Here is a 16652-nt window from a genome sequence, read left to right as displayed (position 1 = left end):
CCAAACCTTTTATGGTTATTACGGTAAATGCTTTAATTATGTATTCGGGCTAAAGTTGTTGGCATCGACAGTTGTGGTGGTTTACAGACTGTCACCTAGTGGTGCTGTATAGGTATTGCAGCAATAAGTGTGTTGTGTAGCGTAAACCACAACATGACCACCTCTATACAAATGGTGGTCTCTTGTAGTTTCTGGGTGTGTGGTCCGTCAGATATCTGCCAAAGTCTGATTAACTTCGGCATTAAAAGTTGTGGCTGTAGGCAACCTCCAGATGCGGTTTATTATTAACTCCAAAGGAGAACAGTGGAGCGTGAGTGGCCAGCATCCAGCAGCTTCTTCTATCGCTGTCTAGGTTTTAAAATGTCGGCTCATGTGTGTTAAACGTGTTGTTCGCAATCAGCGCTATTAATGCTGACTAAGCAGTTTGCGCGTTGCCGCTATGACAGCATTGGTTGTGTTGCTACTGTGTTGTGTATACTATATTCATAAATGGCCATGTGGTCCGCGAGCCCTATAATTTCCTTTACATTTTCTCATGCACTCTAAATCATTGTTATTAAAGTTTAACCCTCAGGGAACAAAAGCTGACTTTTTTGTCCTTTTTAGTAAATTTTTTATAATATACATTATTTAAAAATGTTTTATTAAAACAATTGTTACACTCGCAGTTGTTGGACAACACCTGGACATAAAATTCAAAAGGCATAACATTTTGGATTCATATTTTTTTTCACTTTTTTTCTTTTGCTCAAATCTCTCAATCAACTTCATCCCTAAACAAAAATACCAAACATGTAATGTATATTTTTTTTAATTTTTAGCTAAAAAAAAAAAAAGTCTTTAAAGGTCTTTTGATGAAATATGTCACAATTTTTAATTGGTAAAAATAGCATTGTACTAGTTATTCTACTAATTTAAACCTGAGACATTATTCGATTAAAAGGCCTTTAAAAAAAGGGTCAAAATAAATAAAATAAAAACAACGTTGCAAAATAGTTGTATTTGTAAATTGAAATAAATAAACGTCAAAAATAGGGCTGCAACTAACGATTAATTTGATAATCGATTAATCTGTCGATTATTACTTCGATTAATCGATTAATAATCGGATAAAATAGACAAACTACATTTCTATCCTTTCCAGTATTTTATTGAAAAAAAAAACAGCATACTGGCACCATACTTATTTTGATTATTGTTTCTCAGCTGTTTGTACATGTTGCAGTTTATAAATAAAGGTTTATTTTAAAAAAAAAAATTTTTTTTTTTTTTTTTTAAAAGCCTCTGCGCATGCGCATAGCATAGATCCAACGAATCGATGACTAAATTAATCGGCAACTATTTTTATAATCGATTTTAATCGATTTAATCGATTAGTTGTTGCAGCCCTAGTCAAAAAGCATGTTGTTTCAACGTTGTATTTGTAGTAAAATGACCAAATTTCAATGGTCAAAACAACGTCACAACCTGACATTGAATAATCGTCAAAAAGCATGTTGTTTCAACGTTGTATTTGTAGCCAAATACTGGTTTGGAAAATGACCAAATTTCAATGGTCAAAACTACGTCACAACCTGACATTGAATAAACGTCAAAAAGCATGTTGTTTCAACGTTGTGTTTGTAGTAAAATGACCAAATTTCAATGGTCAAAACAACGTCAAAACCTGACATTGAATAAACGTCAAAAAGTGTGTTTCAACGTTGTATTTGTGTTGTCAAATACTGGTTTGGAAAATGACCAAATTTCAATGTTTAAAACAACATCACAATCTGACATTGAATAAACGTCAAAAAGCACGTTGTTTTAACATTGTATTTGTGTTGTAAAATTCTGGTTTGGAAAATGACCAAATTTCAATGGTCAAAACAACATCACAATCTGACATTGAATAAACGTCAAAGCATGTTGTTTCAACGTTGTATTTGTGTAGTAAAATACTGGTTCGGAAAATGACCAAATTTCAATGGTCAAAATAACGTCACAATCTGACATTGAATAAACGTCAAAAAGCATGTTGTTTCAACGTTGTATTTGTAGTAAAATGACCAAATTTCATTGGTCAAAACAACGTCAAAACCTGACATTGAATAAACGTCAAAAAGTGTGTTGTTTCAACATTGTATTTGTGTTGTCAAATACTGGTTTGGAAAATGACCAAATTTCAATGTTTAAAACAACGTCACAATCTGACATTGAATAAACGTCAAAAAGCATGTTGTTTTAACATTGTATTTATGTAGTAAAATTCTGGTTTGGAAAATGACCAAATTTCAATGGTCAAAACAACGTCACAATCTGACATTGAATAAACGTCAAAAAGCATGTTGTTTCAACGTTGTATTTGTAGTAAAATGACCAAATTTCAATGGTCAAAACAACGTCACAACCTGACATTGAATAAACGTCAAAAAGTGTGTTGTTTCAATGTTGTATTTGTGTAGTAAAATTCTGGTTTGGAAAATGACCAAATTTCAATGGTCAAAACAACGTCACAATCTGACATTGAATAAACATCAAAAAAGCATGTCGTTTCAACGTTGTATTTGTGTTGTAAAATACTAGTTTGGACAATGACCAAATTTCAATGGTCAAAACAATGTCACAATCTGACATTGAATAAACGTCAAAAAGCATGTTGTTTCAACGTTGTATTTGTAGTAAAATGACCAAATTTCAATGGTCAAAACAACGTCAAAACCTGACATTGAATAAACGTCAAAAAGTGTGTTTCAACGTTGTATTTGTGTTGTCAAATACTGGTTTGGAAAATGACCAAATTTCAATGTTTAAAACAACATCACAATCTGGCATTGAATAAACGTCAAAAAGCATGTTGTTTCTACGTTGTATTTGTAGTAAAATTACGTACCGAATTTCACTGGTCAAAACAATGTCACAACATGACATTGAATAAACGTCAAAGTGTGTCGTTTCAATGTTGTATTTGTGTAGTAAAATACTGGTTTGGAAAATGACCAAATTTCAATGGTCAAAATAACGTCACAATCTGACATTGAATAAACGTCAAAAAGCATGTTGTTTTAACGTTGTAGTTGTACTAAAATGACCAAATTTCAATGGTCAAAACAACGTCACTACCTGACATTGAATACACGTCAAAGTGTGTTGTTTCAATGTTGTATTTGTGTAGTAAAATACTGGTTTGGAAAATGACCAAATTTCAATGGTCAAAACAACGTCACAATCTGACATTGAATAAACGTCAAAAAGCCTGTTGTTTCAACGTTGTAGTTGTAGTAAAATTACCAAATTTTAATGGTCAAAACAACGTCACAATCTGACATTGAATAAACGTCAAAAAGCACGTTGTTTCAAAGTTGTATTTGTGTTGTAAAATACTAGTTTGGACAATGACCAAATTTCAATGTTTAAAACAACATCACAATCTGACATTGAATAAACGTCAAAAAACATGTTGTTTCAACGTTGTATTTGTAGTAAAATGACCAACTTTCAATGATCGAAACAACGTCACTACATGACATTGAATAAACGTCAAAAAGCATGTTGTTTCAACGTTGTATTTGTAGTAAAATTACCAACTTTCAATGGTCAAAACAATGTCACTACATGACATTGAATAAACGTCAAAAAAATAAAAAAATAAAAAATAATAATAATTAAAAAAAAAGAATAAACGTCAAAAAGCATGTTGTTTCAACGTTGTATTTGTGTAGTAAAATTCTGGTTTGGAAAATGACCAACTTTTAATGGTCAAGATAATGTCACAAAGTGACATTGAATAAACGTCTAAAAGCATGTTGTTTCAACGTTGTATTTGTGTAGTAAAATATTGGTTGAAAAATGACCAACCTTCAACACTGATTAAACGTCATCAAAAAGCATGTTGTTCCAACGTTGCTCAAGATCAGGACCTAAATCCACAAGTTCTCAACCTTGTCTGAATGTCTGCTGGGTAAACTTTGCGTAGTTTCTGCTCCAATTTGGACACACAAAATGTTTTGTATTGCGTGTATTACTATTGTTTTGTTTTGACAAATGACAATATTGTATTGACAACGCTAATTGTTTTTCCCTCCTTAAATTGTGTTGATGAAGAGTGAAAAAAGTTTTTTTGAGAAATGTGAGCAAAAAAAATAAGAGTCCAAAATATTTTGACAGCCTTTGAAAACTTAGGGACATTTATATGTCCTGTTTGGCTTTCAAGATAAATAAGGTTGAATGTCCTCTGAGGGTTAAAAATAAACCCGCTTTACTTTTCACATTTAGGAATGAACATACTTGACGGGTGTTGATGGACATCAATAAGCATGAATGGCTACGGTGAACTCTCATCGGCACTGATTTTATAGTTCAGCACCTCTCCGTGTGCAAATTTTAACTTTCCACCCTCAGTCTGAATGCTTCTGTATATATGTAGAATATTTAAACAACACATTCAGAACATTCGTTCTCAGGACCGGACTGTGCACCTTACCTCCTTCTGCACTATTTTTCTTTTCTTTCCTTCCTATGTTTTGCACATCTCATCTCAGTGGCCTTGTGGTTAGAGTCTCCGTCGTGAGTTCAAACCCCCGGCCCAGTCATACCAAAGACTATAAAAATGGGAGCCATTACCTCCCTGCTTGGCACTCAGCATCAAGGGTTGGAATTGGAGGTTGAATCACCAAAAATGATTTCCGGGCGTGGCCACCGCTGCTGCCCACTGCTCCCCTCACCTCCCAGGGGGTGATCAAGGGTGACGGGTCAAATGCAGAGAATAATTTCGCCACACCTCGTGTGTGTGTGTGACAATCATTGGTACTTTTTAACTTTAATATTTGTCGCACTGATACTGGAGTGGCTTTTAATCTCATTGCACGTGTGTATAGTGGCAATAAAAGGCATTCTGTTCTATTCTATTAAATCAACATTTTGGGACTAGACCCTCGGTTTTGTGAAAACTCGGATTTGCACCTCCCGTGAACCCGAAAGGGACAAGCGGTAGAAAATGGATGGATGGACAACATTTGAACATTCAGGGGAAAAAAATGTTCCTGCACAAAGATCGCAAATAAAGGAGTGCATCTATTTTATAGTTTCCTGTTTCCCATCATTCCCTTTGACTGCCGCTTGTTTGCTTTTCCCCCCGCAGTCACCGCCGTTTACATGGCGAGAATTCAGTTTTTTTATCGGCATTCTTCCCCATCTTGCTGTCCTTTTGTGCACTTCCTTTCCAACACTTGGGTCTTGTTCCTATTATTAAAGCGTATAATAAGGTGGTTATAGCGGTTGCAAAGAGTCCTCTGGTGCGCGCTCAGTCGCTGTCCTTCCTGAGGATGCGGTCGGTGCCCACGTTGTTGGGTTCGGGGCTCTTGCACTGGATGCTGGTGCCGTTCAGGGGCCCGATGCTGCTCATCTGGCTGTCCGAGTAGCACCAGCAACACAAGCACGACTGTGGAGACAACACGGGTTAGCTTTTCTCTGCGTGCTGTTGTCGCCATGTTTTTATCTCCGCGCTGCAGACACGTCCCTGCTGTTTAGGACCTCTGAGTGGATTCATAAATCATCTTACTGGACATGCCTCTCATGGAACGTCATGGCTGCGGAACCGAGAAAGCCAAGAGTGCACATTAGCCTCTTAGCTGTGGTGTGCACATCTGGATGGGCGTGACATGGTCGTAAATTTTCGACAAGCTTAAAGTTGCGTCACATTTTTTGCATGGATTTTGTGGTTAGGTTAGTATGGAAGTTAATTTGCAGAAAATTTGTAAACTAAATTTTTGTACATCAAATTATGCTGACAATTTCATTGGATAAAAATGTTTGCGGTACATTTGTGTGTTTTAAAAGTCAGTGTGTTTAAATACTGTTTTAAATTTCAGTGCAAAAAAAAAATTCAGTGCAAAAAAATATTTGGTGCAGAAAAATTCCTTGTGGAAAAACAATTACGTGCAGAAAAAATGAGTGCAGAAATTTTAGTTTGTTTGAATACCATGTTTCAGTGCTAAAAAAAATTCAGTGCAAAAAAATATTTGGTGCAGAAAAATTCCTTGTGAAAAAAAATTACGTTCAGAAAAAATTGGTGCAGAAATATTAGTTTGTTTAAATACCATGTTTCAAAATTCAGTGGAAAAAATGTCAGTACAAAAAAAATGTTGTGCAAAAAAGATTCAGTGCTAAAAAAATTCTGTTTAAATAAAATCAGTGCAAAAAAATATTTGGTGCAGAAAAATTGATTGTGAAAAAAAATTACGTGCAGAAAAAATTGGTGCAGATATATTAGTTTGTTTAAATGCAGCGTTTCAAAATTCAGTGGAAAAAATTTCAGTGCAAAAAAAAATTCAGTGCAAAAAAAATTCAGTGTAAATAAATTCAGTGCAAAAAAATATTTGGTGCAGAAAAATTCATTGTGGAAAAAAAATTAAGTGCAGAAAAAATTGGTGCATAAATATTAGTTTGTTTAAATACAGTGTTTCAAAATTCAGTGGAAAAAATTTCAGTGCAAAAAAAATTCAGTGTAAATAAATTCAGTGCAAAAAAATATTTGGTGCAGAAAAATTCATTGTGGAAAAAAATTACGTGCAGAAATATTAGTTTGTGTAAATACAGTGTTTCAAAATTCAGTGGAAAAAATTTCAGTGCAAAAAAAAAAAAAAGCAAAAATAAATTGGGATTTACAGGGAATCGTATTTTACAAGAATTAAGTTATAATTGTAGGAGCATGAAAGTATATAGTACATGTTACATTTTTAAGGGTTTTTTGGCAATCTCATTAAAATTACCTTGTCCATCATGCAATTTCTTTTTTTTAAGGGATTCATTTGCAAAATACTGTGATTTAAAAAAATGGTAAAATAATAGTACAGCACTTAAGTCGTAACTACCAGAATTAAGTTCTAATTGTTTGAGCATGAATGTGCATAGAACTCTTGTTACGTTTTTAAGGGGATTTCGGCATTCTCATTGAAATAACGTTGTTGTTCATGCAATTTCTTTTCCAAAAAAAAAGTACTTTATTTGCCAAATACTATGATTTAAAATAATCGCGGCACACTTAAGTCGTAATTAAGACCAAGTCGCAATTTTACGTGAAACATAAATTCCCAAAAATAACGTCATAATCTACATAAAATAAGATTTACGGGGAATTTTATTTTTGAAGAACAAAGTTGTATTTGTAAAATTAGGACTTTTATGAAAAAATCTGAACATTGTGTAAATGTTATGGCCGCAGATTAGAAACCAAATGAATGAACATGAAGACTAGTCTGCAGTTTAGTGTACAGAGCACTTGGACATAAAACATGTTGTTATTGTTGAGTTGTCCTGTCATTGACCATCTGTTAGAGGAAGTAGTTTACCTTAAAGCAGTTTTTGAACTTTTTGCTGACAAAGTAGAGGATGATGGGATTGATGCAGGAGTTGACGGTCGCCAGGTTGATGCTGAGGTAGTCCAGCACCAAAAGGAAGCTGAAAATATAACCATGGTCGTCGGCGGCGTGTAGAAAATGGCGACAGTAAACGTTAGCCACTCCGCATCCTCGGACTCACTTGAGCAGATCGCAGCGCGTCGCGTCGTTCTGGACGTAGACCGTCTTCTTCAGGATCCTGCTGAGGTGAAGTGGGAACCAGCAGAGGGCGAATATGAGGACCAGGCAGAAGACCGCCTTGGCCACTTCCCTTCTCTACAAGGAAAAAAAACACAAATCATGACGTTAATTTACCTTTGACCCTTTTCTTCTTTGCTTTCCCCGTTGGTGCATTTGTCCTTGTTCGGGTGTTAGTGCGGAATTCCAACTCAAACAAGGACCAAACCAACACACCGAAGCAAACTAAGTTGAAGTACCGTATTTTTCGGACTATAAGTCGCAGTTTTTTTCATAGTTTGGCCGGGGGTGCGACTTATACTCAGGAGCGACTTATGTGTGAAATTATTAACACATTACCGTAAAATATCAAATAATATTATTTAGCTCATTCACGTAAGAGACTAGACATATTGGTGTTGGCTTTTATCAAATAAATTTCCCCAAAAAAGGCGACTTATACTCCAGTGCGACTTATATATGTTTTTTACCTTCTATATTATGCATTTTCGGCCGGTGCGACTTATACTCCGGAGCGACTTATACTCCGAAAAATACGGTACTTTTGAAGGTGAAAACTCCCAAAATGGCATTTTCTATATTGTACTACTTTTGAAGGGGAAAACTACCAAAATGGCATTTTCTATATTGTCCTACTTTTGAAGGTGAAAACTACCAAAATTGCATTTTCTATATAGTCCTACTTTTGAAGGTGAAAACTACCAAAATGGCATTTTCTATATTGCACTACTTTTGAAGGTGAAAACTACCAAAATGGCATTTTCTATATTGCACTACTTTTGAAGGTGAAAACTACCAAAATTGAATTTTCTATATCGTCCTAGTTTTGAAGGTGAAAACTCCCAAAATGGCGTTTTTCTATATTGTCCTAATTTTGAAGGTGAAAACACCCAAAATGGCGTTTTCTATATTGTCCTACTTTTGAAGGTGAAAACTACCAAAATGGCATTTTCTATATTGTCCTACTTTTGAAGGTGAAAACTACCAAAATGGCATTTTCTATATTGTCCTACTTTTGAAGGTGAAAACTACCAAAATGGAATTTTCTATATTGTACTACTTTTGAAGGTGAAAACTACCAAAATGTCATTTTCTATATTGTCCTACTTTTGAAGGGGAAAACTACCAAAATGGCATTTTCTATATTGTACTACTTTTGAAGGGGAAAACTACCAAAATGGCATTTTTCTATATTGTCCTACTTTTGAAGGGGAGAACTACCAAAATGGCATTTTCTATATTGTCCTACTTTTGAAGGTGAAAACTACCAAAATGGCATTTTCTATATTGTCCTACTTTTGAAGGTGAAAACTACCAAAATGGCATTTTCTATATCGTCCTACTTTTGAAGGTGAAAACTACCAACATGGCATTTTCTATATTGTCCTAGTTTTGAAGGTGAAAACTACCAACATGGCATTTTCTATATTGTCCTACTTTTGAAGGTGAAAACTACCAAAATGGCGTTTTCTATATTGTACTACTTTTGAAGGTGAAAACTACCAAAATGGCATTTTCTATATTGTCCTACTTTTGAAGGGGAAAACTACTAAAATGGCATTTTCTATATTGTCCTACTTTTGAAGGTGAAAACTCCCAAAATGGCATTTTCTATATTGTACTACTTTTAAAGGTGAAAACTACCAAAATGGCATTTTCTATATTGTACTACTTTTGAAGGGGAAAACTACCAAAATGGCATTTTTCTATATTGTCCTACTTTTGAAGGTGAAAACTACCAAAATGGCATTTTCTATATTGTCCTACTTTTGAAGGTGAAAACTACCAAAATGGCATTTTCTATATTGTACTACTTTTGAAGGTAAAAACTACCAAAATGGCATTTTCTATATTGTCCTACTTTTGAAGGTGAAAACTACCAAAATGGCGTTTTCTATATTGTACTACTTTTGAAGGGGAAAACTACCAAAATGGCATTTTCTATATTGTCCTACTTTTGAAGGGGAAAACTACCAAAATGGCGTTTTCTATATTGTCCTACTTTTGAAGGGGAAAACTACAAAATGGCGTTTTCTATATTGTACTACTTTTGAAGGTGAAAACTCCCAAAATGGCATTTTCTATATTGTACTACTTTTGAAGGGGAAAACTACCAAAATGGCATTTTCTATATTGTCCTACTTTTGAGGGTGAAAACTACCAAAATGGCATTTTCTATATTGTACTACTTTTGAAGGTGAAAACTACCAAAATGGCATTTTCTATATTGTCCTAGTTTTGAAGGTGAAAACTCCCAAAATGGCGTTTTCTACTTGTCAGTTAGGATATTTTGAGAGAAAAAATGTGCAATGTCATGTTGTACATCCAAAATACTGAATTGTTTATATTTGTTGTCCTATGACAACTTTTGTTTCTTGACATTACTACTTTTTATTTTTTTACTTTTTACAGTACGCATTATCTCAGGATTTTAAGAACATTACTGCCATATTGAGTAAAAAACAACTTTTTGTGTTTGCAAGCCTTAAAAAAGCATATGTTTTGAGTAAAACTCCCAAGGATGCATTATTTCAGCCATTATTAGCCATTTTTCATGTGTGGTTTAGGAGTTATGTTTAAAGGCCTACTGAAATGATTTTTTAAAATTTAAACGGGGATAGCAGATCTATTCTATGTGTCATACTTGATCATTTCCCGATATTGCCATATTTTTGCTGAAAGGATTTAGTATAAAACAACGACGATAAAGATTGCAACTTTTGGTATCTGATAAAAAAAAGGCTTGCCCCTACCGGAAGTAGCGTGACGTAGTCAGTTGAACATATACGCAAAGTTCCCTATTGTTTACAATGATGGCCGCATGAAGTGAGAGAGATTCGGACCGAGAAAGCGACGATTTCCCCATTAATTTGAGCGAGGATGAAAGTTTGTGGATGAGGAAAATGCAAGTGAAGGACTAGTGGGGAGTGGAAGCGATTCAGATAGGGAAGATGCTGTGAGAGCCGGGGGTGACCTGATATTCAGCTGGGAATGACTACAACAGTAAATAAACACAAGACATATATATACTCTATTAGCCACAACACAACCAGGCTTATATTTAATATGCCACAAATTAATCCCGCATAAAAACTCCTAGGTGTTTGTTATGCTAGCTCCTAGCTACTAGCTCGAGCTAGTTATAGCTTGAGCGGGTAATATGGACGGGATCCCGTATATATAACCCGCCAATACAATTCAAACACCTGCACAACACACACAATCACTCAGCCCAAAGAACCGTTCACCTAACCCAAGGTTCATAAAGCTTATATATTTAACCAAAGTTACGTACGTGACACGCACGTACGGGCAAGCGATCAAATGTTTGGAAGCGCGCGGGGGTGACCTGATATTCAGCTGGGAATGACTACAACAGTAAATAAACACAAGACATATATATACTCTATTAGCCACAACACAACCAGGCTTATATTTAATATGCCACAAATTAATCCCGCATAACAAACACATAGGTGTTTGTTATACTAGCTCCTAGCTCCTAGCTACTAGCTCGAGCTAGTTATAGCAAGCGATCAAATGTTTGGAAGCGCAGCTACGTACTCACGGTATCGCGTCTGTGTATCCAAGTCAAAGTCCTCCTGGTTAGAGTCTCTGTTGTCCGAGTTCTTCGATCTTGACTGCATCTTTCGGGAATGTAAACAAACACCGGCTGTGTTGTGTTGCTGACTTCACTCGCAAAATATCCGCTTCGCACCGACAACTTTCTTCTTTGCTTGCTCAGCTTCTTTCTCCATAATGCAATGAACAAATTGCAACAGATTCACCAACACAGATGTCCAGAATACTTTGGAATAATGACATGAAAACAGAGCTATTTCGTATTGGCTTCAATGGAGAAGCCATACCTCTGTTAAACTGGCTACGTCACGCGCATACGTCATACCGAGACGTTTTCAAGCGGAAGTGTGGCGGGAAATTTAAAATGTCACTTTATAAGTTAACCCGGCCGTATTGGCATGTGCTGCAATGTTAAGATTTCATCATTGATATATAAACTATCAAACTGCGTGGTCGGTAGTAGTGGCTTTCAGTAGGCCTTTAAATAACTGTCATATTGAGTGTGGCAGTTATACTGTCATATTGAGTAAAAAAACAACTAATTTGTGTCTTTGCAAACCTTACAAAATAAAATGTTTCTTATAAAACTCACAAAGATACATTTCTTCACGCATTTTTAGACATTTTGCATGTTTGGTTTAGGAGTTATGTTGGATTACATTTGTATTGCTTTTTTTCTCGCATTATCTCTGGATTCTAAGAACATTATTGTCATATTGAGTAAAAAAACTACTTTTTATAGAGTAAATGAAACATTGTATATGAAAGTCAGTAAACAACTCGTTAAGTCAGTAATCAATTTTAACAACAATAGTTTTTTTCCCTCAAAGCTCTAATCCTCACTAAAACGACTAGTCACCTTTTTAAGGGGGCCAAGGATCTAGGAGTCTTGGACATTGTAGGATTCTGGGGGTCAAAAGTCTAAGGTTGTGATGCCTGAAGGCTTTTCGAAATCGAGTTATGGGTCCAACCTGTTTGAGGTGCTCGGTCAGGGCGATGCGGAGGCTGCCGTTCCTGTGGTTGAGCATTTCATAGGTCATCAAGGTGTAGAAGACGGCGGTGCAGGTCAGCGGGACGCAGAAGTAGAAGCCAAACAGCCACCAGTCCTTTGCTTCCCTGTAGAACTGAAGACACGTGAAAATGTTAGACCATGGGTCGGCAACACAAAATGTTGGAAAAGCCACATTGGACCAAAAAAAACAACCTGTCTGGAGCCGCAAAAAAATCAAAAGTCTTATATAAGTGTTATAATGAAGGCAACACATGATGTAAGTGTCTATATTAGCCTACTATCAAAATGACTTAAAGTCTTATGTAAGTGTTATAATGAAGGCAACACATGATATAAATGTCTATAATAGCCTACTATCAAAATGACTTTAAAGTCTTATATAAGTGTTATAATGAAGGCAACACATGATGTAAGTGTCTATATTAGCTATATTAGCCTACTATCAAAATGACTTTAAAGTCTTATATAAGTGTTATAATGAAGGCAACACATGATGTAAGTGTCTATATTAGCTAGATTAGCCTACTATCAAAATGACTTTAAAGTCTTATATAAGTGTTATAATGAAGGCAACACATGATATAAATGTCTATATTAGCCTACTATCAAAATGACTTCAAAAGTCTGATGTAAGTGTTATAATGAAGGCAACACATGATGTAAGTGTCTATATCAGCTATATTAGCCTACTATCAAAATGACTTTAAAAGTCTTATATAAGTGTTATAATGAAGACAACACATGATGTGTCTATATTAGCTATATTAGCCTACTATCAAAATGACTTAAAAAGTCTTATATAAGTGTTATAATGAAGGCAACACATTTATAAATGTCTATATTAGCTATATTAGCCTACTATCAAAATGACTTTAAAAGTCTTATATACGTGTTGTAATGAAGACAACACACGATGTAAGTGTCTATATTAGCTATATTAGCCTACTATCAAAATGACTTTAAAAGTCTTATGTAAGTGTTATAATGAAGGCAACACATGATGTAAGTGTCTATATTAGCTATATTAGCCTACTATCAAAATGACTTAAAAAGTCTTATATAAGTGTTATAATGAAGGCAACACATGTATAAATGTCTATATTAGCTATATTAGCCTACTATCAAAATGACTTTAAAAGTCTAATGTAAGTGTTATAATGAAGGCAACACATGATATAAATGTATATATTAGCCTACTATCAAAATGACTTAAAAAGTCTTATATAAGTGTTCTAATAAAGACAACACATGATGTAAGTGTCTATATTAGCTATATTAGCCTACTATCAAAATTACTTAAAAAGTCTGATGTAAATGTTATAATGAAGGCGAAACATGATATAAATGTCTATATTAGCCTACTATCAAAATGACTTAAAGTCTTATATACGTGTTATAATGAAGGCAACACATGTGTCTATATTAGCTATATTAGCCTACTATCAAAACGACTTAAAAAGTCTTATATAAGTGTTATAATAAAGACAACACATGATGTAAGTGTCTGTATTAGCCTACTATCAAAATGACTTTAAAAGTCTTATGTAAGTGTTATAATGAAGGCAGCACATGATGTAAGTGTCTATATTAGACTACTATCAATATGACTGTGTCGCAGGCTGACACAAATCTTCATTGACAGAAATGTTGAAATGCCGGGAGGAATCCTTACTATGTATTAAATCCATAAACTGCTTTAAAATTGAGTAGATGGCGAGTTATTGTGATGTAGGGAAATCCCATATTTTTACCAATTTTCCCAGGAGATTTTCTATATTTTGAAATGCAAATGTCGATGCACCTCTTAGACCGTAGGTGTCAAAGTCAAGGCCCGTGGGCCAGAATCCGGCCCGCGAATGAATGATCTATGGCCCCCCGGGAGGATATTTGATTAGTATTAGAACCGGCCCGCAGGCCACAACCGCCTGCTGCATTTTTTACGCCAATACTCCATTAGTGTTGGCGCTTTTTTGTAAAAAATGATAAATGTATGCATTATCCTGTTATATCTCACATTCTATATTGTATTTTGGAAAAATGTTGTCATTAACGTGAATTCATTAAAAAAAATTATACAAAAGAAAACCAATTTTTATGCATATGTGAATTTATTCAGTTATAAACATTCATTCACTTTCTTCTTTCCTTCACGGATCTAAACTTCACCGCCGCTGGTATTTTTTTCTATATTTTTATTATAATATTTTTAGAATTAGTTTGTGTCAGGTTCAAACACCGACGCCATCTATTAAACAGACAAGAAGCAAGGAATTAAACAGAGACATAATTCAATTTAGCTCATTGAGGAGAAACGCCTGGGCTGTGCTATTTATCTGTACAGTCTTCCACCACGCTCTGACGAAAGGATTGCACGCCTCCTCTTTTATTTGGACTTTCCCTGATTACATGGCAACAGCTGTTTTTAAGGGGAGAGGGGGTCGTAAACAGCCGTCGCCCTTGGTCACAAAACAGTTCAAAGGAAAGACGCCTGGAGCTTGCGTCAGGTCCTGCTTCCTCTCCGCCTTGTAGATCTCGGGTCAAGACAAGATCTTCCTGTTAATTCCAATAGATCAAAGAAACCGACCCCTTCCTGTCGCTTCCCATCCTACACAGTGGAGTTTTACAAGCCTTCTGCTTGGTAAGATCAAAGACAGCTTTTGTAGTCATGGCAACACAAAGTTTTGTGATAACTTAGATACAATTATTCTGACAGTTTGTTTGATTTTTGGCCAAAGTAAGACAAAGAAAACAATCTGAAGTTGTCTTTATTTTTTTTAGTTTTAACGCCATGATTTTAATAGTCCGGCCCGCGTGTGCGCAGATTTTCCTCCATGTGGCCCCTGAGCTAAAATGACTTTGATACCAGGGTCTTAGACACACGTAATAAAAATCCCCTCATGTTTTTTGCTGCTAAATTAACCAAAACATTAGCGCCGTACGTTGCTACTGGTACGACGTTTGCTAAAAAAAAAAATCAATTTAAAGCCTTTTTTCATTGTTTACTGGCCTATACTCTTCATGTTAAAATGACTTTTACTTCACACTAATTATTAGTATCGGCCTTAAAAAACCTGTATCGGTCGATCTCTACTTCCTAATGATTCCTTAGACCACTAATGCATGGTCAAAGACAACAATTGGGTCATAATAGTGTAAGTCTTGTTGGATCGAGACTTCAGTATGTTTTTCCTAAGGTCTGAGATTGATTACTCCATTATGATCCGCACATGTGGCCTCGGGTTTCAGCTTTGTAGCTTCAGGTCTCGGTAATTGCACTTGGCCTGTAATCAATTATGTTCTTTAAGGACGCGGAAAAGAGAGGCTAAAACCGAGGGTTGGAGAGGCTTTAGATGTCTTCCCAGTTACGGCAGCGGTGTCAAACTGGTTTTCATTGAGGGCCGTATCGCAGTGAAGGCTTGAAACGGCAAATATTATGAATTATGCATTGGATTATTGAAAATATTTTTTATGTACACTACCGTTCAAAAGTTTGGGGTCACCCAAACAATTTTGTGGAATAGCCTTCATTTCTAAGAACAAGAATAGACTGTCGAGTTTCAGATGAAAGTTCTCTTTTTCTGGCCGTTTTGAGCGTTTAATTGACCCCACAAATGTGATGCTCCAGAAACTCAATCTGCTCAAAGGAAGGTCAGTTTTGTAGCTTCTGTAACGAGCTAAACTGTTTTCAGATGTGTGAACATGATTGCACAAGGGTTTTCTAATCATCAATTAGCCTTCTGAGCCAATGAGCAAACACATTGTACCATTAGAACACTGGAGTGATAGTTGCTGGAAATGGGCCTCTATACACCTATGTAGATATTGCACCAAAAAGCAGACATTTGCAGCTAGAATAGTCATTTACCACATTAGCAATGTATAGAGTGTATTTCTTTAAAGTTAAGACTAGTTTAAAGTTATCTTCATTGAAAAGTACAGTGCTTTTCCTTCAAAAATAAGGACATTTCAATGTGACCCCAAACTTTTGAACGGTAGTGTACACAGGAGAAAAAAAATTAGATTTTTACAGGAAAAAATGGCAACTCATTCACAAACAATGTATTGTGAAATATACAGTGTTTTTACAGCATATTACAGTAAATGGAAAAATAAACACTTTTTGAATTCAGATTTTTACCGTCATTTTATGTTTTCCATTTGCGGTAATACACCAACAACAAAAACGACAGATTTTTATCGTAAAAAAATAGTTTTTTAATTTTTTAATTTGTTAATTTCTTAATTTATTTATTTATTTATTTTTAAAAAAAAAAGAAAAAAAAAGTTATTTTTTAAAATTTATTTTTTTAAAGAATTTATTAATCAATCAAACAAAACAATACACAACAATACCATAATAATGGAATCCAATTCCAAAAAAGATTTTTACCGTAATTTTATGTTTTCCATTTGCGGTAATACACCTTAAAAACAACAACAAAAACGACAGATTTTTATCGTAAAAAAATAGTTTTTTAATTTTT

General features: G+C 34.9%; 1 protein-coding gene across 2 annotated transcripts in view; it reads right to left on the bottom strand.

Annotated features, from left to right (window-relative positions):
• Window positions 1-3648: 3648 nt before the first annotated feature.
• Window positions 3649-16652, bottom strand: part of ednraa (endothelin receptor type Aa) — a 42802-nt gene continuing 29798 nt past the window's right edge. For both annotated transcript variants that reach the window (XM_062032285.1, XM_062032286.1), the window contains exons 5-8: window positions 12128-12280; window positions 7519-7652; window positions 7329-7437; window positions 3649-5419 (exon numbers count right to left, since the gene is read on the bottom strand). In XM_062032285.1, the coding sequence (XP_061888269.1) occupies window positions 5282-5419; window positions 7329-7437; window positions 7519-7652; window positions 12128-12280 (534 nt within the window). In that variant the 3' untranslated portion in view covers window positions 3649-5281. The remainder of the gene's footprint in view (window positions 5420-7328; window positions 7438-7518; window positions 7653-12127; window positions 12281-16652) is intronic.

Source organism: Entelurus aequoreus, linkage group LG22 (genome assembly GCF_033978785.1).
Source record: "Entelurus aequoreus isolate RoL-2023_Sb linkage group LG22, RoL_Eaeq_v1.1, whole genome shotgun sequence".
NCBI lineage: Eukaryota > Metazoa > Chordata > Actinopteri > Syngnathiformes > Syngnathidae > Entelurus > Entelurus aequoreus.
Note: the sequence above shows the minus strand (reverse complement) of the source record. Positions and strands in the feature narration are given on the sequence as shown.